Here is a 22,502-nt window from a genome sequence, read left to right as displayed (position 1 = left end):
AAAAAAAAAAAGACTTAAAAAAAAAAAAACAATGAAGACATATGTTGAAAAAGTGGCTAACGGCCACTACTCTCATTTGGTTTTGCTGGCGGCATTTGATTGTATTGATGATACTAAGCTTGTGAAGCAGATAATCATATCAGAAATTATCAGTTCCTTGTCTAACATAGTAAAAGACAAATATGGAAGGAAGGTCTTGTTGTATTTACTGAGCCCCAGAGACCCTGCACATACAGTACGAGAGATCATTGAAGTTCTGCAAAAAGGAGATGGAAATGCACACAGTAAGAAAGACACAGAGATCCGCCGGCGTGAGCTCTTAGAATCTGTCTCTCCAGCTTTATTAAACTACCTACAAAGAAATGCTCAAGAGATGGTGCTCAATAAATCTGCGTGTGTGCTGGTATCTGACATCCTGGGATCTGCCACTGGAGACCCCCAGCCTGCCATGAATGCCATCGCCAGCCTGGCTGCAGCGGAACTGCACCCTGGGGGCCAGGATGGAAAGCTTCATGTTGTGGAACATCCTGCAGGACATCTCGTTTTGAAATGAGCAAGATGAAAAGATGAAAGAAGATGGAAGAGAAGGTTGTTTTGCGAAAACCCTCGTAGAGCATGCTGGCATGAAGAACCTGAAGTCCTGGGCCAGTGTAAATCGGGGTGCTATTATTCTTTCCAGCCTTTTGCAGAGTAGTGACCAAGAAGTTGCAAATAAAGTCAAAGATGGACTAAAAAGCCTGATTCCCACATTGGAGAAAAACAAAAATACCAGCAAAGGAATAGAAACTTTACTTGAAAAACTGACTGCATAGGTGGAAACAGTTAAGAACAGAATGGAATCACATTTCCCATCCTCTGCAGAAAGGAAGTGCGAGGGGCCACCTCTCTGGTACTCTGGGAACTCTGCACATGTGTTTCTTTTCCTAAGAATCTTTTATATATAAAATTATATGAAATGACCTTGTTTTTTTTAAAAAAAAAATAAAAAGTATATAAGAGACCCTCAAAACCATATTTAGACCACATAAATAAAACAATGATCTAATCAAAAACTACTTCCTAGAAGATACTGCTAGAGGTGGAGAAAAGTACTGGAGAATGAACGCAGCAGGGCCTTTGCACTGAGCTACCTCTGCCCCCTCCTGCCCGCACGCCCACGCCCACCTTTACTTAGGTTGGGCACTAACCTGCACTCCTCCTACCCTGTCTCCCAGAGTTCTGGATTGTACAAGTGTGCACTACCATTCCTGGACTAAGGGGTTGCTTTAGAACTATTACTTTGTAGAAAGCAAAAAGTAATGGAGGGCCAGCCAAACAGCTCAGTGGATTAAAGTGCCTACTTAGGCAGACGCAGGGGCTGAGAGTTCGGTCCCTGGACATGCTGTGCCAGCCCCGCACCCGGGGTGCACTGAGACAAGCAATGAGACTGGGCATGGTAGCGCACCCCTTTAATCCCAGCACTTGGGAGGTTGTAAATATAAGGATCACTAGGAGTCCCATTTACACAATGAGACCCTGTACACCCTGTCCTACATACCAAAAAAAAAAAAAAAAAAAAGAAAGAAAAAGTAATGGAAAAAGAAAGACATTCAATTACTGATCTAGGCACTATAAATACCTATATACATACGTACTGAAATATCACATTGTACCTCATAAGTACACAATTCTTTGGTGTCAATTAAAAGTAAATACATAATTCTAAAAAGATAGAAAAAGGCATAATTCTATTACAGGTCAAGCACCTGGTGCAGCCATTCCATGAACAACTGCCTTGTGACCCAAAGGTCCTCACAAGACAGGTAGTCTAGCTTTACTCCATTCCCTGAATGTACAAGGGGTCTGGGAATTATACAGCACTAGTGGCTTAATTTTCTAATCACTGCTTACGCATCTGCAGACAGCGAAACGGTCAATCTGTCCTTCATGGGCTTGTCTCCCCCATAGTGGCTTTTCTGCCTGCATGATACTGGCTCTGTTCAGTATCTTCCTCCAGAAGAGCTCTGTTCACCAGTTGAAGATCTGTTGAGTGACGCATCCTTCTGCCTTCATGAATTCTGCAAGTTCTTTCTTGCAGGCTTCTGCAATGCCTTGTCAGAGCTAGAAGCCTTACCATGTCTTATCACACTATAGATGCCACTTCTCTTATGGAATTTATCAAACCACTGTCTATGGGATTGGAATTCATCACTTGTTGAACTTATACAGGGATTTTCTTGCAGCACACCACTGCAATTTTCTGGCTTTTTCACAGATTATAGCTTCACTAACGCTATCACTGGCCATCTGTGTCTAATGCACCCACACCAATAAGTTTTTCCACCTCTTCCAGCACTTGGTTAACTCCTCTGCTTGATTAGCTCCTTTTGCTAGGTCAGCCAGCTCCTCTGATTGCATCTTTACTCTTTTAAAATACTGTAGTTGATATTGTTGACTTCACCATTTTGTACTGTGAGGCCAGATCAGTCACACAAATACCATGCTCACACTTGTCTACATTTCCTTCCATTCAATGACTGTTTCCTTCAAAATCATCTTGCTATTCTTGCTCTGCACTTTGTTACCTTCATTATTGCTTTTCACGTTCTTTCATCCTCATTACCACTCTGCAAATTCTAGTTACCTTCACTACTACTCTTCACATTTTTGTCTCCTTTATTACTGCAATGCATTTTCTTTTTACCACCACATTTGCTCTCTATGTTCTCTGGAGCCACTCAGGATTGAACAATACTGTCGAGTACCATATGTGATTAAAATGCACAGCAAAAAAGCTACACAGCAAGTTTGCACAGGTCTGTTTGCAACCACAATCATGATTAAAGGAAGTCATGGCCACGTGCCAGAGTGGGGAAAACAGCCAAGGTCACATTCAAAAGCCAATACAGGGTTCACAAACAGAAGCAAAATTCTGCCAAATGATTCTGCGCAAAGTAAACTGTTCATAAACAGAAGCGTGCATGAACCAAGGAATTACTGTACTGACTGAGAGAGTGTTATGTCAATGTCAACAGTGTCTATTAAATTACATAATTTCCAAGTGATGAAAGAATATGTCCTTGTTTTTTGAGCTATTCACAAAAGGTAAAGGTATGACATTTATGTTAGTAGCATTTTATCCAACACTTTCTCTAAGACAACCAATAAATAATTTCTTACTATGGCTAACTTCAAACTACCAATATTACTGAACATGCAGGTGAATAAGATGCGCACCATTACGGAGAACTGCAACACACAGATACAAGATACATAATAATTCAAGAGCACAGATCATAATAAAGTACAGAAGTGATGAGTTTTGAATATTACTTTTAAATGTAAAGTGTTTAACAGCAAGCTTATATAACTTCATGTTTAATAATGGCTGTGTAACAGTCTGTATGCAAAACAACTGGCTCTTAGGCCAGAAGACGCTCCAATACATTACTGGCTGCAACCATTTTTTTTTTTCACGATATCCCATAGACACAAAAAAAGATTATCTTTAACTTCTGAACTTGCAATATACTTGTCAATTTAAAGCTTTTAATTTTTACGAATTTCTTTTGCAACTACAAGCATGAAAGGCCTTTATATTGAAAGTAAGGATGCTTGTCATACACATAAAAAAAAAAGTATCTTGGACTTAAAATACTCAGCAAGGCATGGTGGTGTACACCTATAATCCCAGCACTCAGGAGGCTGAGGCAGGAGGATCACCATGAGTTTGAGGCCAGCCTGTCCTACAGGGCAAGACCTTGCCTCCAAAAAAGGGGGAAGGTTTACACAGGAATTTACTAACAGCACTTGATGTTTTCTGTTTTTCTAATAGTTTTAAACTTTCCACAATGTTGTGTTTTCTTAAGTCTAATTTGCTTAACTGGAGGATACTCAGATATTGGTCATTTGACAACTACTTTATCCAGAAAAGACTATTAGCACACAAATCTGTTCAAAATCACTTGTTCTTTCTCCTTTATTCCTTTTCATGGAGAAGACAGCTCTAATTTGAATCACACAAAATCACAATCTTCTGGAGAAAATGAAAACTCAACATGACTTTATGGTGAAGGACAGTCAATTACCAACACATGCCTTTCAAATGCTTGTTTGTTTGTTTGTTTATTTTCTATATTATACTTTCAAACCCTGGGCCTACACCTGAGCAAGATTCTGACTGCTTCCATGGTTGCAAAGTTTCCTTAAGAGAAAAATAGCAGTAACTTCCTTTAAAAGCACCTCTCTAAATCATCTCCATGGCAAAGTGAACTAGTGCAAAATAAACTAGGATTTTTATGTTTTCACAACAGAATGTTCTGTATTTAGCATTTCAATCTGGATTGTTTTCCAATCAACACCACAATTTTGGCATTTCAGACAATCAATGGATAAATCAACTATAAATTTATTTGATCCAGTATTTACTATAAGTGCACTTAGGGAGGGCATCTGATATTTGAAAGACACCAATAGGTTTGTTAAAGTATGCCTCTGAACAAATTCTCTTAAGCTCTATTTGTTAGTTCACATGAATGTATCTTAATTAAACCACATATACTGTCCCAATTTTTACAGGAATTAAAAACTTAATCACAAATTATAAACTAGTAAAATCTCTCTCTTCCCTCCTACACCAATTTTTGTTCCTGAACTCTGCTGGCAAATTATACAGGTCATGGTCCTTCATGCTATATACACTTGGAGCACATTTCCTCTCAGTAAAAAGATTCTCTAACATAACCACAATGTTAATATTAATAAGGATCAAAATATTTAACAGTAATATAACATTGTTAATGCATCTAATGTAAACATTCCAATTTTGTAAGTTACTCCAGTTACGTCCTTTATAGTGTATTTTCCCCTCCAACACAGGATCCAGTTTAGGGTCAGATACTTTATTAGTTTTCATGTGTCTTTCACATTTTACATTCTGGAAGATACACAGAACTTTCAACTGTCTTTTACGCTATTGATATTTTAGAAATATAGTTCTCCTCATTCATTTTTATTTTTTATATGTTTCATTCTGGTAGAAAATCCAGATCTTTGTTCATGCTAGACAAGTGCTCCACTACTGAGTTACATCCTCAGCCCTCTTCCTCATCCTTTCTTACAGAGAACAATCTTTACATCTGTCTTACAGCTTCCCGTGATTACACTGAGGTTATACATTCTCAACAAATGTACTGATGTGTCCTCATGGAATCATAATTAAAGGTACATGATTGCCAATCTTTCAATGGTGCTCTTAACTTTGATCACATAAGGTATTGTAAACTTCTCTTCTGCTTTTTTCCCCTTAGTTTAAAAAAAAAAAAAAAAAAAAAAAAAAAAGCAGTCGCTGAGATGATACTCAAAAAGCATGCAAATATTCTACTTCTTCATCAAGACTTAAGTGCTAAATACTAAATCTAACAGTTATCTGATTCAGTCTTTAGTGTGGCTATAAAAAGTGGGTTCTTGGCATTTTTCTGAAAATTATTATAAATTATAAAAAAAAAGTAAATTATGTATAATTCCTCACAACAAATGCTAAGATTCCCTAAGTTAAAACTTTTAGCTCGCATGGTGAGTAGCTACAGGAAATGCCATTTGGAAAAAGCTTTCTAACTTTTGCAAAATCATAAAACTGAATGCTTTTATCCAAGCCTAATTTCTTTTGTTTTTTGTTTTTGTTGTTTTGTTTCTTGTTGTTGTTCTGTGCTGGGGTCAGTTGAGACAGGGTTTGACTATATAGTTCAGACTGGCCTCGAACTCACTATGTAGTCCAGGCTGGCCTCAAAACTCATAGTAATCCTCCTGCCTCAGTCTCCCAAGTACTGGAATTTGTGTGGCACCAGTTTCTACAAAAAAAGAAAAGCACAGACAAAGTTAAATGACTCCTCCTCCAGACATATGATGTATCCAATTCTTTTTTCTGGAAAAATAAATAATTGAGTTTGATGTTCAAATATGATTACTGATCCAACCTAGATGTCTGGTAATATCTACTTCTTTGTCCCTTTTGAAATCCATCTCAAATTCCTCTAAGGAAGAGGTAAGGTATATAATTCACGTATATTAATGAACAGACTGCCTAGCAAGTGCAAGGTCCCAAGTTTGATTCTTAGTACCAAAAACATTATCATGTATTAATGAACAGAAATAAGAGTATGAAAAGAAAGTTATCTTTCACAGAAAACAGGTAATATATCTAGTTTTCAAAGATATTCAAGTTTCCTCAACTTAAAATTTGTTTAAATTTTTTTTAGAATAAAATGCCTCAAAAAAAAAAAAAAAAAAAGAAAAAGAAAAAAAGAAAGGAAAAGCCTCAAACATGATAGATAATGAGTTCTGACCCTGGCATCCTTTTCAAATGATGTGCAAAAATCTATGCACTGTACACTTATATCAAGGATACACTAGCACACCATTATACTTCTTGCTTTTTAAAATGCCTCTAAAACTATCTTGAATGCAAGTTTCAACAGGTAGACAAAAAACATGAGATGAGACTAAGCAACAAGTATACTCCTCAGAAACAGAGCCACATCTATACAGGAATTCATTTTATAATAAATGTATTCCCATTCAAAACAATGGGAAAGAGGCCCTTGAGATAGACAGCTCAGTGGACTAAAGCGCGCCTATTTAGGCAAGCCCAGGTATGCCCTGGGATGGTGGTTCATCCTGCACTACATGCCATACCAGCCCCACCCCAAGGCGGGCTTAGCCAGCCAGAGTCCCAGTGTAGTGGCATATGCCTGTAATCCCAGCACAGGGAAGGCTGAAAACAGGAGGATCACCGAGTCCACGCTGTGTAGTGAGACCCTGTAATAACCAAATACCTTTAAAAAAAAAAACAGGAAAATATGGAGCAATTAATATCAAGATGATTACCTGTTTGGCCTATAAATACTGAGAATTTTATAGATACATTCAAGTCTGATTTTTCTTTGCTTCCTAGTTAGTGCTAAGAATGACAACTGCATTACCAAAGTCACTGTGAAACACAAAACATAACTTAAAATTTCCCATACATATGGCTAGGCTTACTATTTCTTAATTATTTAGTACAGCTCAGCTACAGATCTATTGGGAAATTCTTGATGAAGGTTTTTTGTTTTTTTTTTTTTTGGTGGTACCAGTGATTGAACTCAGGACACTGTGCTGGCCAGGCAAGCACTTACTTCACTGAGCTATCTTCCCAACCCTGAAGGTGTTTTAAAACAATTCATTTTCTTTAAAAACATTTAAGTTCTCTTGTTAACACAGTCTAGCAATTAATATTTTTCTAGAAAACCTGTCTTTTTTTGACCTCCATTTCTAAATTCAATGATATAAGAGCTGCTCTTACTACTTCCTGTTACTGCTTTAGCTCAACTACTTTCCAGTGTATCCTCCATTTTGGCTCTTAGTACTACTTATCTGTGCTTTCAAACTTTTGTGTTTGATCAGTCCTGCCAGAAATTTATTCCAAAAGACCAGATTTTGGTTGCATACATCATTTTTACTTTTTATTTTTCTACTTCATTAACTTCAATTCTCATCTTTATTTTCTTTCCTCTCTTTTCATTAGGGCTATTCTATTTTTCTTTCATTAACTTTTTCACTTAGTGATTTAATTAGCCACATTCTCAATTCTTTTGTAATTGCTGTTTTTATTAGCATTATAAAACTTTTCGAACATAATACAAAAATTGAAAAAATATAATGAGCTGCTTAAACGCTCATCCCCAAGTTCAAATCATGGCAGTATTTCTTCATTTCATCCATGTATGCCCACCCCATCAATTTTAAAGCAATTCCAAGGTAAATATTTCATCTGTAAATACTTCAGTATATTATCTTTAAACTTTTTCAATGAAAAATATAAACAATACCAAACTAAAAAACTAGTAATTTCTTCTAGCACATGTCCAAGATTTAAATTGTATCAGCTGACATTCATTACAATTTAGAAAGCCTCATTTATTAAAACCAGGAGTCAGAAAGAGCTACACATCACACTTATCTTTTAATCAAATAACTCTACTGTTTTTTCTTATTTAATTATTTGTTTGTCAGAAAGACTATTGTTTATCCCTTAGAGCTTTCTACATTCCAAAGTTTGACGATTGCAAGCTGCGGCACTGTTTATTAAGTTTTTACAGTTTCTGTACTTCCTAAAAGTGATGTGTGGGCCTAAAAGCTTAAAAGGATTTGGATTAATTTTTTTGTTTAAGTGTTTAGCATTATTTTGTCACAAGGACAATACTATGTTTCTTGTTAACAATGTGCTTTCTGAGATTGAGTGCTTGAGTTTGGGCTCATTTGTCAACACTATTCACTCAGGGCAATCACTTCAGATCTCACCTGATCTTAATTTCCTTTTGACATTTACCTATTCTGTATCTTAATCTATCCAATTTTAATAGCTACTGTTTTTACATAAGTTCTATTTATCTCCTACTCTGCCTCTCATCTTTGTTTAGAGACAGGGTCTCACTATGCAGTACAGGATGGCTTTGAACTCACTGTGCTGCCCAAGCTGATCTAGAACCCATCTGCCTAAGCCTCCACAAAGCACAAGGATTACAGGTGTATAACACCAAGCCTGGCTCTAGTCATACTTTTTTAAACAGTATTTTGCTTATTCTTTTAAAATTTTCTGTAATTTCTATCTTCAATCATTTTAACATTTATCAAATAATTGCTGTAAATTAGGTATTTAATTTTTAATTTATATATTTGATATTTCTATTTTCTAAAGTTTAATTCAGCTGTTCATTATGTCTTGAATTTCTGATGAATGAACTCTGTTTTGTTTTTTGTTTTATAATTGCACATAATGAACTCAACTTTGTTGGAGAACTACCTAGAACACAGCAAGACTACTACATCTCTAGAGTACTTTTTCAACAATGTTTTCAAATTGGGTGCTCTAGAACATGTAGCAGTATACATACGAAATACAAACCCACACAAATGTTAAACAGTACTTACAAATTTTCAAAGAAAACTTCCCCCTACTCAGAGCCCAGGTAAAAACAGAAAAGCTTATTTTCTTTCTGTGACTCTGAGTATTTTAATTTTTTCCCCCTTGTCTACCTAGCTTCAGGTAAGGGAACAACTCTTATAAGCTTCAAAATATGAATTCAGTATCTGACTCATCTCTCCTAGGCCCAATCCCTTTAGGTATATTTCCCACATGGCTAGATTTTAATCTTTAAAATCTTAAGATTCTAAAGTTATAAATCTAAGACTCTGAGATTTTCAAGTTATAAAGAACAACTATCGGGCTGGTGAGATGGCTCAGTGGTCTAAAGCACCTACTTAGAACAGGCTTAGCAAAGCACAGGGACCACGGTTCAATCCCCTAGCACCACATGCCAGCCAGCCCCGCCCCCTGGTAGGCTGAGCTGGACGGGGACACACACACACACACACACACACACACAAATAAAATAAATTTTAAAAAAAGAACAACTATTTGTAAAATAAAATTTTAAAAAGCTTCTAAACTATGTAAATAGGAGTGATTTTATAATGGCATATCCATACAATGGATCTATATACAAAATGTAACGCTAAAAAAAAAAAAAAAAAAATTCCAACCTATTTTTCTCACATAAAAGTGTGTGACGATACATAAATGCATGTGGTCAAGGGTTGGTAATGAGGATCCTGGGTTAAGAATCTCAGCTCCGCACTTAGTGGCCCTCAGCTTGGCGAAGTTACGCAGTTTATGTGTGGTGGAAGCAAAAGTTACACAGCAAGGCTACCACACCTCTAGATGTGGTAGTTTAAGCCTTAATTTATTCAAAACATAAATAAGAATGATTTGTTTCAGTCACAATGATCAGATTAAAGATGGTGCACATACAAAAATTTGGCAAGTATCAAAGTCTCCATAAGAGTTAGATATTACTACTGAAAAGTACTTGAATCCTTTAAGTTACAAGCTTACAGAAGGAATCAGAAGTCCTTCTCATCAAACACTACATGTGCTGACCACCTGAAAAATTCATTTCCATGGGACACTAGCATCAACTACCTACTACTTCTGTATTCATCAATCTCTCATTAAAGCTGAATGTAAATATCTAAATAATGTAACCAGTTACAATGTGAAAATTCAACTCTGGAAAAAATATAAGTGTTCATGTCTCACAGCAAATTCTTAAGATTCTGGAAATTAAAACCAAGCAAAAACAGAAAAAATATAATAAGGATGATGCCAGAATAGGAAATCAAGAAAGAAAATGTCAGGAGATTACAAAAATCTATTGCGAAACTGGTAAATCTCTGAATACTTTTGGTGAAATTTATACACTAATGTAGTCTGTAAGATAAACACTAGGAAAAGTAAACACAAAACGAAGGATGCTGTCAGACTATGATACAAATTTACTGGAAAAACTGTGCCAAGAAAATGTCACATCATTCTTTTGTTTTGTTGGTGCTGGGAATTGAACCAAGAGCCCTGCCCACACGAAGCATGCATGTGCTGCTTCAGCCCATATGCTTTGTTAATTCGGGGAATAAGCTCCACAGTTACATCCTAAATTTTGTTAAATACATAGTAAAATACTTTCACTTCTGGAGATTATCACTAAGAAGTGTTTTTCAAAAAATTAATAATCATGATATAATTTCTAACTTTAATAAGCCAACTCTTAAAGAGATTTCCTGGCGTCAATGTTCTCAAGCAGCAAGAGAGGAAAAAGAGACTACTGTCTGTAATCTGTTAAATCATGGCTACCTCTGGCACGGCAGGAAATGAGAAAGAAAAAGTTATTTCCATTTTATACACATCACAATAATTTCAACTGCACCAAATATAGTATTTCTGTAATTAAAAATAGTATCACTAAAACTTAAACATGCTTTTTTAATAAAACAGAACACTACAATAAACAGGAATAGGAGAAAGCAAAGGCAATGAACACTGATAAACATCATTACTGGACAAAATTACTGTAAGCTGGAAAATGATGAATGGAGAAATAAGGGAACTCTTACATACTTGACAGCATTAAGAAAACTTGCAGCATATAAATTACTAGATGTTGGAAAGATATCCTCAACTGTTGCAGAATGCCCAGCAACCTCTACTTTTTTGTTTATAAATGCTATAGGATAGTGGTGGCAAATTTATGGCACATGTGTCACAGCAAGCTGAAAGCTCTAAAAGTGATCTGCTATCGATTAATAATTGATATCAAAGGGCCAGCCAAATAGCTCAGCAGATTAAAGCGCCTGCAAGCAGGTGCAGGGGCCTGGGGTTTGATCCCCACAGCCTGCGGTGCCAGCCCTGCCCCTGGAGCGCGCTGAGACAGCAACTGAGACTGGGCATGGTGGCGCACACCTGTAATCCCAGTTCTTGGGAGGCTGTTAACAGGCGGATCACTACGAGTCTGATCCAGTAGTGAAACCCTGAACACCCCGCAGACTCTCTCCTAAAATACAAAAATAATAATAAAATAAAAAATGAAATAAATTTTTTTAAAAATCAACATTAATATCTATTAGTATCTATCACTGCTCTAGAACTACACTAATCAATAGACTAGCCACAAGTAGCTACTGAGTAATTAAAATCGGGTTAGTGTGAATTGAGATGCATTGTACACATAAAACATTCCCAGATTTCAAAGACCTACTGTAAAAAAGTTTCAATGTCTGAATATGATTTTTGTATTAATTATATGCTGAAATGATACTATCCTGAATAGCTGAATGACAAATTAAAATTAGCTACATTTACTTTTAAGCTTTTAAAAAGTGGCTACTTGGGTTTTCAGGCTAGCTTAGTTGTTTAAAGCACCTGCTTGGGCAAGCTCAGTCAGGCGCAGGAGACCACAGGTCAATCCACACCAACCCACCCTTAAGGCAGCCTGAGCTACCCCCCACGAAAAAAATTCTGTTTTAAATATTTTATTTATTTATTTGTTTGTTTGCTTATGCATTTATTTGGTACAGGATCTCGCTCTGCAGCCTGGACTCATGGTGACCCTCCAGGCTCAGCTTCGCCAGCACTGGGAATACAGGCATATACCACCACACCCACTTTGGGAGGCCAGCAGAGCATGTTTGGGGTTCCAGGAATTGCACAGCAACCACGGATTGAGCCTGGGTACTTGTATTTGCCAGGCAGATGAGCTATCTCCCCAGCCCCAATACTTTTAAATTCTAGCCATCCTCTCAAAAAAAAAAAAAAAGAAAGAAAGAAAGAAAGAAACAAACAAAGAAAAAAATCGCAACTCTTTCCTCCCTCTTTCATAGCCTAGTAAATACTATCATTGTTAAAGCAGTTGTTCAAACATGTAACTCAGTTGTGCTCCAAATTTTCTGATCAAGAAGATTATGGAGCCACAGAGGAATGTGTTTGATGATGTAAAGTGAGCCTGGGGAGAGTCACATGGAGAGAGACTCAAGCTTTCACAGAGAGCAAATTGGTCAAGCAATGGCCGTGACTCATCCTCATGTCACACACTGACAAAAGGATGTACAAAGTGTGGTACAGGGCTACAGGATAAATCCTGAGAGTACTTGGCTGACCTTATCAGATACAAAAGTTACATTTCTTGCTATATAGGTCTTGCTATATCTTGGTCTTAACCATCCAGCAGAAAAGCATAAAAACGAGGTATATAAAGTAAATCCATATTAATACGATGAGCTGTAAAAGGCTCAAGTCACTAACTTCTGAGGATAACCCACTAATATTATAGACTGCTGGACAGTGTTAGATTGTTTAGTTGAATTCAAGCACCTATAGTATTTAGATGCCAATAGAATATTCACCTCTGACAGGACCAAAAAAAAAAAGATACAAAGGAAAGATCATTTTGTATTTATATATACAAAATAGGATAAATTTACAGCTACTTTTACTTAATTCAATGAGAAGAAAGAGGTGTACTAACATTGTTTGGACAGAATATCCTGTCTGCTTCCTGTACTATGGATAACCACTAAGAAGATAACAATGTACAGTGTATTCATTATCAAAACTGTCCTATTAATCAGCTGTGAAACTGTCTCATTCATATTTATTTCTCAATAAAAATAAAAATAAATAAAGCAGTTGTTCAATCCAAAACCTTTAAATACAATGTCCTTGATATTTCAGTGAATTTAATCATTTCCCTGTTCAAATTTCTTTATGACTCCCTACATCAGACAGGAACCTTAACATACTTTGCATAACATGTATACATAATTTAGTTCCACAGTGTACCCACAATTTCCTACCTACCCAGTCTCATCCTCAACTACTCTTACTTTCAGACGTCATTTTTAATCAATTCCAACCAGAAGCATACCTAGCTTTCTTGTAACATCTATTTTAGAATACGCTATTTTTCTCAGCCTGACAGTCTCCTCCACATCTTGCCAAGTCTCACCTAAAAAAAAAAAAAACCATCAAGTTACCTCTTCTATAAGTTCACTGACTTTCCCAAGGTTGGGCCCTTAAATTTCCACTATACCTTTACATACACCTTCCTTAAAGCAATGATCACATTGCCTTACATTAGTTATTTACTTGCATGTCTTCCATTCCAGTGTTCTTGTCTTTGCGTCTATGCATCTGGCACAAAGCAAGCTTGTGTTAAATCATAGTGAAATGATGTTACCTTGCACTCCCAACTGAAATCTATGCATACGGGATCTATGCATTCATTCGTTCTATAAACAGTTACTGAATGTGCTCATGAAGCTAATGTTATGATGGGGATGATAAATATTTAAACATATATTATCAAATGTAATAATCACATGCTATGCAGTAAAATGTAGCAGATATGGAGACACACAGTAATGAGTGTATTGTTGTTTTAGAAAGAAAGACCATGCAGTAAAGCAAGAAGACCCCTCTGAGTGGCATTCTGGCTATAAAGCAGAATAAAAAGCTAGATAAAACAGTAAAATGTCAGTACATTACATCATTTGATCAAGAATATCTTTTACCAGAAAAATAAAAATTAGTAATATATTAAATCTTCCCACACTTTCAAGATACTCCACTCCCAGTGTCTAGCACAAAGAACTTTCAAACAGGAAAACTAAGGAACACCTATCCTTGCAATAAGAGTTTCATGTTACAACAGACTTGACTTAAATAAAACAGATTCTGTGGTTCTCTAACATAAAAACTTGTATTTGAATAGCAGAGAAGCTGTAAAATATGCTAATGAACTACAACTGATTGTACTCTAGTAGTTTTTGCGGGGAGAGGGGAAGACTGGGTCTGTAGCTCAGTGACATAAGCACCTGCCTCACAATTTCAAGATTTGATCCCTGGTACCGCAAAACAAAACAAAACCAAAAAAAAAAAAGAAAAGAAAAGAAAGAAGCGAGAGCAAGACAGCGAGAGGCTGCACAAGCGAGAGCGCGAGCAAGCCAGCAGGCTGGCCTTAAACTTGCTAGGTAATCTAAGCTGGCTTCGAACTCAGCAATCCTCTTGCCTCAGCTTCCCAAGTGATGAGAGCACAGGCATGAGCCACCATGCTCATCTTACTACAGTACTTGTACTGTAAACTGAAAACACAATTCATAAATCCATTTAGAGATTTATTCTATTCAAATCAGATTACACAAAATGTAAGGGAATAATAATTTGTAAAGTTATAGTACAATGGAAGATATTACACTAGCCTTTTCTTTAACCTACCTGGACTGAGAAGAAATAAGCCAGTTACACACCCATTTAAGGTCTTTTTATAGACCTTTCTCAAAAGTACGCAAGAAATAGATGACTGCATTTCTTTCTTTTTTTTTTGATCTGAATGCCCTCAGGCATGGTTTGGCTGGCTGGAGTGTTGTGGGGATCGAACTCCAGCAACCTGAGGCTGACAGCTTTGTGGAAGCAGCCACTTAAACAACTGAGCTAAGGCCAGGCCCCCCAGGATTTTCTTTTTTTTTTTTTTTTTTTTTTTTTTTTCCTCGCATGCCTTCAGGGCACATTTGGCCAGCGGGAGAGTTGTGAGGTTCGAACTCCAGCCACCTGAGGCTGACAGCTTTGTGGAAGCAGCCACTTAAAGGACTGAGCTAGGCCCAGGCTCCCGATGACTGCATTTCTTAAAACACTACTCATTTTTTGCAGATTGGAAATACATTGACATTCCAATTATGAGAAATACTGAAAAGTACTAAGAACTGTTTCTGAGATTATAAAAACTTTGTTGGCAATATAACTTAAATTTGGTTTTGTTTCTACAATGCTGGGTACCAAATCCAGGCCCTGCGCCTGCTCAGCAAGTACTCTACCCACTGAACTACATCTCTAGCTCTCTGCACCAAAGAAGTCATCAATAAATGAAAAGACACAGGGCTAAGTGCTCACATAAATAACTTAATCACCAAAACTCCTTCAAGTATGTACAATTATTACATTTTATGCATGAGATCACTCAACTAGTCAATAAGTATAGAAGTATGAACTGATAATCTAATATCCATACTAATAACTGTTTCACAACTCTACCCCACAGTAAAACTTCAACAAAGCAACTTTAAATTCTCTAATTCATTACCATTGTAATAACGTGCTGTCTCAGGCCATCATTTTGAGAGTGTTCACTTCCATAAGCTCTGTGCATACTATCCCATCTCAACAACTGATGTCTTGAACGATATGTTTGCCACTAACCTTCCCTGTCCTGAGAATTACACTTCAGATTTCCACCGCTATGAAAACTGTGTTGACAACCACAGCTATGTTCTGAGTAAGTCTTGCTAATTAGTGGCAGTGATCACTACCTGGGGTGACTCTGAAGCCTAAGAAGACATGAGCTCCCCAATACAGATAAAGGTTTATGTAATATCCTACCACACTAAATGTTGAGTAAAACTCTGCAAAAACAAGGAAGTTATGTGACTAATGTGGTTAAGCATCTCTTTGTATGGAACAGCTATTTGAAAGATCAACTGTAAGTTATTTTTGGAAGCCATTTGGCAGATTTTGTTTATATACCAACAGGCAAAATATCAAAACTGAAAGAAGCAAAATGTCTTTTGTTTTTCTCAATTCAAAGACAATCAGGCAGGGGCAGGGAGATAGCTTGGCGGTCTAAGCTCCTGCCTAGCAAGCTCAAGGACCCAGGATTGATTCCTGGTACCAAATGCCCTAAAAAATCGAATTTTAGCTTTTATCACCTCCATCTTTATATGCTATAGCCACAGTGAGTTTCCTTCAGATTCCTTGAGAATCTGTAGGTCTCAATCCCAATGTATGTGCATGGCTGCTTGTTCACAAGCTGTGTGCATGCACATCTTCCACCTAAGCCTTACCTAACCATTCCTGATTACACTGGGTGTTTCTTCCATATATTCTGTGGCAGCTCTTATCAGACATTAGTAAAGTGTTTATCTGGTTGTCCACACTACATTATATGCTCATTAGAGAAGGGATCAATTGGCTATGCTACTTGCCATGACTTCACTGAGGCTGTCATTGATGCCCTGTCCCACTCACAAGTCCTGCCCACACCTGTACAAGGTGTTCAATAAAGCATATGTACTGAAAAAAAAAGAGAGAGAGAGAGAAGGGATCACTGTCTTCATGATGCCCAGGCACATATCATAAGCTTGAAACTGTAAGACCAAATTAATGAATGTGTAAGTAACCAAACAAAAATAACGAGGGTTAAAAAAAAAGGAAGAAATAAACTGTATTTTAACCATGAAAAATACTGCATGAACATTGCATCTTCAAGTAAGTATAAAATCACAAATTTTCCTAATCAAGACAAGTGGCCTTATTACTTGCTGGATTTAAGAAAACTGATCATCTGCATATCACCAAACTATTAGTCCAAAACCTAAGGACAAAAAACCTACTTAACATTTAAGGAAGCACAGCTCCTCAAAGGAGAGAGAGAACATACCATGCACTGGGCTGTGGAGATAGCTTGGCGGTCTAAGTGCCTGCCTGGCAAATGCAAGGTTCCGAGTTCAAGCAAGCAATGCTGTGCAGATTCCCAGAACCCTGGGCACACGGTGCCGGCCTCCAAAACAGGGCGTGGTGGCTCACACCTATAATCCCAATGCTGGTGAGGCTGAGACAGGAGGATCACTACAAGTCGAAGCTGTGTAGCAAGATCCTGTACCCAAGAAATAAATTAAAAAAAAAAAAAAAAAAAGACATGCACTTGTCTCTAGTAAACACCGAACCAAGCCAGGTGGATGAATTCAATTAAAATGTTTCGAGAATTAAACTATAGGCCAACTGTGAATTACCATGAGAATACAGACCCCTTGGTTACTATAGAAACAAAGGGAATTCTCACCTTTTCACTGTCTTCCCCAAAGACTCCAAAGGACAACAGATGCTCAAAAGAAAAACTTACAGGCAATGTGAGAGACATATTTGGAAGAAAATAGTAGCCCCTGTGGGAAGAGTACCGAGACCTGTACAGATTTTTCCTGCCTACTTCTAATACAGGAAAAGTGGCTGGGAAAAAAAAAAAATAGTGAATGCCTTTCTCAGGTTAGAAGCAAAACCTACTGTAGCCAGAGCAAATACATAAAACAAACAAAAGCTTTGACAACTAAATAATGGACAGAATCACTAAAAAGTCTGAGACCCAGAGAAAACTGAGGCACCCACCTAAAACAGACTATCAAACCAATGGAAAATCCTCCATTAAGGTTAGAAACCTTCAAGGAACAAGGAACAACAATCAACTACTTGAAAAGCATTGTACAATACCTTATCTAAACATTAAGTTCAGAGGAAAGACCTTCGTGTAAGGGTAGAGCAGACATCAAGAAAAACCCTGTGGGAGGACTGGAGGCTGGTATAGCAGTGGTACAGTGTTAACCATCATGTGTGAATTCTGGTCCCCAGCAACACACACACGTCCCTAATGATTCACTAGTGCCTGCAAGATACTTCATGTCAACCTTCTGTTTCATATTTCTACCACTGTTAGATAAAAATCCCCCTTGTTAGGCAAGATGGTGTCATATCTTTGTTCCAACTTATGAAATACTTACATTATTCCAGTTTGAATAGCCCTGGTTACTATTCATTTAAAAGGATTACCTCGAATTTAGCTTTTTCCTAGAACTATCTGAAGATACGATTTTTGTGAACAATGCATTCAATCATCTACAACATTCATTAATCATTATATATGACCTGAAACTCTTGTTCGCACTTGGCATTTACAGCCAGGCTCAATGGTACACACCTGTGGTCCCAGCTACCTAAGAGGCTGAGGCAGGAGTACCATTTGAGTCCCCTGGAGTTGGGGCCAGCCTGGGTGCCGTGATGAGACCCTGCCACTTTAAAAAAACAAAGTATCTCTGAATGTCACCTCCACAGTCTATTGTGTTTCTTGAAGACAGGTATATGCTTCTTGTTTTCTTCCAAAAAAAACCGCAAAAATTAATTTTAAATCACTTAAATTCCTATATTAATCTTAAATTCATTCAACAACTTCCTGGGAAAGTTTATTTTATACTTTGAGAAATTAAGACGAAGAGCACCAGATTTTTCTTTTTGAGATTTGAAGCTGTTACTATGGTCACTTTCCTGTTTCCAGAGTTAAATAGTGCTGGACACAGAAAATACTGAAATATTTTAACCAACTCTCATTTACCAAGTCCACAAAGAAATGCAACTCTGTACTTCTATCCCAATTTGCTCTTGATTATATTAGCACCTTGAAAATGTCTGTAAATTCTCATATTTGTTCACATGTCCTCCCCAGATAGACTACAAATGTCAGACAATAGCTTTCCTTTTTCCTTTTTGAAGCTTGCAAAGCACATATCACAGTGCCGAACACACAGATGGTAGGTAGCCAATACTTCCTCTTAAATTTTTAAGAGTAACAAAAGGGCGGTTCATATGCATTTACATGCCCTATGTAAAAAACATGTTAGCTACTCTTCCTACTGGGAAGATTTATTTTTCATCATCTTTGGCACAAAACTCTAAATGCTATCTGCCAGGTACCGTGCCCCAATAAATATGCATCCACAGCAATTATGGAGATAGATAGTTTATGGGGTGGGGCACTCTTCGGTCAGGTCCCAGTGCTGGTCTGCGGTTAGGGGAAAGTAAGAGTGGGGGGAGGGGTGTGGCCCTGTGATTAATCACTGCCCACTCTGCTTAGGGGTATTTATCACAGCCCACTGTCAGGTAAATCACTGGAAAAACACCTCTTCAGTAATTAATGTGAAGTGACGGATGGACAGCCCCTGGGCCCATTAATCAGGAACATCAGCAGCCTACTGAGATTATGAATGTCAGGATGCATAAACTGCTGGTGGATCAATAAGCCCAGGAATTCATCCAAGGCTCTCATTTCCGAGGTATCTCCGGTACATTAGGCTCCTTCAACCCCTCCCTGGATCTGAAGCAAAACTCAAAGCTTCAGAACAAAGAGCAGGAGCTGAGGTCTGAGGTGACCACAGTTAAGAGAACAGTCAAGGAAGCTAACCCTGAGTAAAAAAGATACTAGGATAGGCAACATAAGACAAAGTGCTACACTGACCAAAGGGATCTTCAGAAAGTTTGGTGTACAATAAAAGCAGAGCAACCAGGAAGATTTAGCTAATAATACTATAGTTCACATTCACTTACTCAGAGCTAAGTACCCATTTTATGAATCATTTAGCTTCTTGTTTCTAATCTTTTATACATTTTCTTGTTTATATTTTCTTTCATATTAGCACTGCTAGTATAAAAAATGAAAATTCAATTTTTACTACCTAAAAATCTAGATATAAAATTTAAGAAAAAAGAATTTGTATAAAATAAAAAGCCCACTGAATTCCCTTTTTAATTTCAATTCATCTCTCATTATCATGAAGAATAAAGAATTGCCAGCAGAAATATCTATACTACACACCTATAATATTCAACAACGGAACTTAAAAAAAAATTGGGGTATAACTATGAATGTCCATTTTGTATCTGTGTATTCAAAGTGGTTGGGATAGATATATAGTTGCATTCTCTTAATGAATAGAATGATTTGTTCTAATGGTGTTTGTAAGTAGGATCACAAGTCTGCATCTTGTACAGCAATTAACCACTAAGAAGAATATATGCAGTGTATTATTTGTTGAAACTGTACTTTCGATTTGATTTGAAACTGTCTCATTGCTATCTGTTTATCAATAAAACTTTGAAAAGAAAAAAAAAATATCTATACTGCTGAACAAAAATATTTTAAACCAAATAGTCTAGAGTGGAAAGAATACTAGGATAGGCAAAACTATCTCTCTGTCACCTCGAGTTTAGCCAAATTTTGTACAGGAAACAAGACTGAGTGATGAAAATGGTGAATATACTAGAGACTGGCAGTGACAAGATGACTTGCTGCCACACCACGCTAAACCCCAGTGCTGTGCTTTGTGGTCAGACTCAAGCCAGATCTGCAATTGTTGGTTAGAAAATGTCTCAGAGTTACGGCTGCCTGTTCCGCTAAATCTCATTTCATCCTGCTGATGGATGGATGGACAGATGGCTGCTTGGTGAAAGCAGCATTATAAGCCAGCTTCTATGGAGCCTCTGAATGATGGATAGCCCTCTTTCTACTTTCTCCAAACCACCATCGATCCAACCCATATTTCAGTGGTCAGAAACCCAGTAATATTAAGACACACAATCAAGTTAAGTTACTTTCAGTGTAAACCTCTAGAACAGAAATCCTAACGCCTCTGTTTTGCTGTCATGAACTAGGGTAAAAATGTTACACTTTCATTCTTTCTAGCTACTAACACAATGAATTCCAACAGCTCAAAGCCCAAAGGGAACTACTGGGCTCCATTCCTAGCAGTACGTGAAAAGCTACCTTGCCTGCCAAACTTTTTACTAGCCAGTTCTTTTCTGGGAAATGAACTCTGCAATAGTGGTGAGCTGATCTGTGGATATGTGTATCCAGTGGAGTGTGAAGCTATTAGAACCATTAAAACCATCTACAGTTTGTCAGTAACATAATAAACCAACCTCAAATATATGCGGAGCCTTAGATTTTAGACTTGTCTACCAACACCAAGGATGATTAAAATCAAGATAGATTATATCCTGTCTTTTACACATTATCCTAAAATGGCATTCTTATCTGTCTTACTGGCTTCTCTTCTTTTGAATACATATCAAATTGTAAGTACTATTCCTTGCCTACTTTCATAGGCACATTTCTGTGCTCATTTGTCACCTTCTAAACACTCATCTCAACTTACCTACTTAGACTACATGCCTTCTGTTCCTTCCATGTTATCCTGAGCTCTCAAGACAACTTAAGACATAACTGGACTCTGAAATAAGGTTATTTCCACTGGTGTGGTAGGGTTGGGGGGGGATGGATTCTAATGCCAGCATTGTGACACGGTTTCCCAGAAGCTACAACCCCTCTCTCTACACTCACATATGTCCAACTAACCTCCTTTGGGATCAACAACAACCACATCCAGTTAACCTGGTTCCTAGTCTTGCTCAATTCTTGACCAAACTCATGCTTATCTGAGCCTATGCTTAGCAATCCTGTGTCTTTACAGGATTAGAGAAATGTCTCAGCTGAGTGGCAAACTGTCTTTCTGCCTCTGTATGGCAATTTAACACTTTAATACCTATGACATAACAACACCAGTTTTGGATCCCTGGCCTGCCTGCCAGCCCTGCCCTCGGGGCATGCTGAGAGGGTGAATGAGACTGGGCGTGATGACAAGCTGCCTGTAATCCCAGCTCTTGGGAGGCTGAAAACAGGAGGATCACTACGAGTCCAATCCACATAGTGAAACCCTGTAGATCCTATACTAAATACATAAAATAACCTTAATAATAATAAATATTGGTAGCTCTGTTTGTCTTAAAAGAAATGTTTGTAAGTCAAAACTTTATTATGATGTTGTATTTAAGAATAGTTCGATTACCAGAAGAGATCGTACTGGCCTCAACCCAACCTCTTTTTGTTTTTTTGAGACAAGGTTTCACTATACAGATTAGGTTGGCCTTGAAATCTTGGCTTCAAACTCACAGTGATCCTTTCGCCTCAGCCCCCAAGTGCTGAGATTACAAGTATGCGCTATCACGCCCAGCAACATCTTCAGTTCGAAATAAGGATAGTGAGGATTTAAGCTTTAATATTCATGGTTACAAAAATATGAAATGATAAAGCAAGACCTGAATCTAAGTTACAATTTTTTTTTTTTACTTTTTATTGGTACATGTTTGCAGTACATAATAATTACATTTCTCATGTGCAGTTGGTTCATGTACATAACACATCCTAATTCTTTTTTTCATCCCTTTCTTCTCATTTCTTTCCTCCTTCCTCTCTTAGTCCCCCATTTTCATTTTTACAAAAGTATTACTCTATTTCCTATCTTTTGTTTTCCTCTTTATTTATATTTTGGCTCTCCCAGAAAAGAGAAACCATGCACTATTTAAGATTATGTTGATCGGATTATTTCACTTAACATTATGGTTCCAAGGTACATCTATTTTCCTACAAATGAAGTTTATCCTTCTATATATAATACAGCAGTACTCCACCGTGTATAAATGTCACAATTTCCTTCTCTAGTCATCT

General features: G+C 37.3%; 2 protein-coding genes across 4 annotated transcripts in view; one reads left to right on the top strand and one right to left on the bottom strand.

Moving 5' to 3' along the window:
- The window catches only part of LOC101580801 (pumilio homolog 3-like), a 2,440-nt gene extending 1,576 nt beyond the window's left edge, over nucleotides 1–864 (top strand). The window contains 2 exon segments of the mRNA XM_012513495.2: nucleotides 40–549; nucleotides 551–864. Coding sequence (XP_012368949.1) covers nucleotides 40–549; nucleotides 551–812 — 772 coding nt within the window. The 3' untranslated portion in view covers nucleotides 813–864.
- R3hcc1l (R3H domain and coiled-coil containing 1 like) overlaps nucleotides 1–22,502 on the bottom strand; it is an 85,286-nt gene that overhangs the window by 37,340 nt on the left and 25,444 nt on the right. The gene's annotated exons all lie outside the window — the stretch shown is intronic.

Source organism: Octodon degus, unplaced genomic scaffold (genome assembly GCF_000260255.1).
Source record: "Octodon degus isolate 3935 unplaced genomic scaffold, OctDeg1.0 scaffold00010, whole genome shotgun sequence".
NCBI lineage: Eukaryota > Metazoa > Chordata > Mammalia > Rodentia > Octodontidae > Octodon > Octodon degus.
Note: the sequence above shows the minus strand (reverse complement) of the source record. Positions and strands in the feature narration are given on the sequence as shown.